General features: G+C 47.7%; 1 protein-coding gene across 1 annotated transcript; it reads left to right on the top strand.

Annotated features, from left to right (window-relative positions):
• Positions 1–98: 98 nt before the first annotated feature.
• EMWEY_00059250 (hypothetical protein) lies at positions 99–2,219 on the top strand (the record flags this gene model as incomplete). The annotated part of the gene is made up of 1 exon (XM_013481051.1): positions 99–2,219. The coding sequence occupies one exon, from the start codon at positions 99–101 to the stop codon at positions 2,217–2,219; it is 2,121 nt and encodes a 706-aa protein (XP_013336505.1).
• Positions 2,220–2,516: the final 297 nt, after the last annotated feature.

The following is a 2,516-nucleotide window of genomic DNA, read 5'->3' as shown; positions in this document are numbered from 1 at the left end:
TCGTTAAGCAACGGAATGTATGCTCATCGGAGGCACTAGAAAGATCCCCAAGGTACTCCAGAGAATGGGACGTGTCGAACGAATACCAGTCTAGCGCTATGGTTAGATCGGATACAGAGCTCGCTCTCGAGCCGGAAGAAACGGATAGCCAGTATGGAATGCGGCGCGTCTCAAAGAAACATCTAGTCGTTTTGTTTGTGGTGTTCCTAATTTTACTAAAAATAATATCAGTTAAAAGAGAGCGCAGCAAACAGGCGAGAGAAAAACTCAAACAGGCGGAGGCAGCGGGCGAAGAGGTACACTTGCCGGAAGGTGGAGTGTTTTTGCCAGAAGGGGAGCCTCAAGAGGCATTACCGCCTAAGCAACCAGCAGAAAAGGAGGTCTTACCGAAGCAGACGCCTCCCTCCGGGGTAGTTGGCGTTCCTCAGGTGCAGCCAACTGCTAAAACGGCTAAAGTGGAGCAGCGCGAAGGAATCCCAGGACGCGGTGCTGTCACGATAACTGAGCGGGACGCAGAACTACAGGAATTGAGAGCAGAGTGTAGCGCCATCAGTAGGCTGTTTTATGTTGTGAGTCACCTGGTCAATGAACTGCCTCGTCAGGAAGCCAAAGAGTACGCAGATGCATTGATAAGTAATGTGAACACTGCTGAAAAGGCTTATAAGGAATACGGTGATGCGAAAGGCCGTGGGGACCCAAACACTACGCAGATTCGGACTCAGACGGTCAACGTAATGAACCAATCCCTTCAAGTAGCAAAGGATTCCCTTTTGCATTTGGCAACACTCGCAAAAACCCATGGTGAGGCAGTGGAGGCCTATTGCTCCCAGGGAATCCATTTTACAGACACATGGAATTTGCGGACGCCCCTGTCGGGAAGCTTGGGCGCCTCCCCTTCGGTCAAAGTGTGTCTAGAGACGCTGAAATCTGTGGAAGGTACAGTTTGGACGTTGCAACAGGAGAACAAGGAAGTTGTTGGGCGCTTAAAGCATGCGGAATTGATAGACATGAGCGATATAAGCGGTTTCGCCGATATTTACGGAATCGTTGCTGCCCTGAACTTCAGGCAGTATACCTTGGAACGTCTGGCTGCACTTGACAGTGCAGTGAGACAAGATATCCTAGAAATGCATAAGGCGATTATGCTGTCGAAACTTCAGAAAGAACGTATACCGCTCGAGATTGATGCAGATTTAGTCATTGGTATTCATGTGCTATTGTCGGCGACTCGCCCATCATATGGGTGGCAGCCGGCTTCTGGAATATCAAACGAAGAAATAGAAGACGTGAAAATATTGTTTTCTCAGCAATATCAAGAAGTAGAAGCCATGAAGTCTGCGCAGGACGTTGAGGGTGTTACAGCTGCGTACGAGCGAGCGAATTCATACAACCAAAAGCTCCAGTATATGTTGCCAGTGTTGAAAGAGAGGCTGCATGCAGTTCTGCAGAGCCAGCCGTTGACCAAGGAAGAAGCAGCGGCTGCATCTAAGAAAATGGAGGGCATTGCGAATGCTGCTATTGAAGATAGCGAGCAACTCTGGGAGGTTTGCCAAACTGCTTATGAATATGTTGGAGGCAATCCTGAAGAAGTTGCGCTTGGTGTTGGTGTCGGAAAAGCTCTACTGCAGAAGTTGACAACTATGACCAAATCCAGTACGGATGAGCAAGAAGAGGATGTTACCCGTTATGACAGTGGCATCGTAGGTACTGTCAGAAAGTACTTCACTGTGCCTACGACTCAAATTGAAAATTATGCGAGGGACTTCTGGGTGAAAGCGCAAGAAATATTGGAGTCAACGAGGAAGGGAAAAAAGTACAAACTGGATAAACAAGAATTTGGATCTTCCGCATTGGACAAGAAAATCGCGGAAAGGGTCGATGTGGCAACTAAAAAGGGCCTTGTAGTAGTTTTACGCCTGCGATTCCGATATCTTTCTAGAATAGCGGCTGAGATTGCGGAACTTGAAAGGCTCGTGGACACGATACCCGCTTTACCATTCCGGAGCGCAACCGACGAATGGAACAACCTTCAGAGACAATTCTCCCAGGAAAAGGCAAATGCCAGCAACGCGAATGACCCCCAAATGATACCAGCATGCGTTGACAGGATGCTTCAGATATACTTGAGAATGCAAACACTGGTTTTGAACGATCGGTTACAGCTGCTTAACGAACCAGTCGATTACCCCGCAACTGACCCTTATTCCGCTGATCTTTAGTTGACATGATGTTGCAGATATGTTTGAGAATGCAAAAACTGGTTTTGGGCGTTCAACTATAGCTTTTCAACGAGCCAGTCGATTACCCCGCAACTGATCCCTATTCCGCTAATCTTGACTAATTCACTGAGATAGTATAGAAGATGTTTAACACCTGAGAGGAGCTAATATGCCTCTATCCTCATAGCCAATGCCCGATCACAACACAAAGACGTAATGAAGGTGCTGCAGCAGCTCTGTAGGCGTATGCTTGGTGGCGATTAGTGGAAAATTCTACGTAATTTTCAACAGGGTGCC

This window comes from Eimeria maxima, genomic scaffold (assembly GCF_000499605.1).
Source record: "Eimeria maxima Weybridge genomic scaffold, Emw_scaff2682, whole genome shotgun sequence".
NCBI classification, from domain to species: domain Eukaryota; phylum Apicomplexa; class Conoidasida; order Eucoccidiorida; family Eimeriidae; genus Eimeria; species Eimeria maxima.
The sequence above is the reverse complement of the archived record's forward strand: the minus strand, read 5'-3'. Positions and strand labels throughout refer to the sequence as shown.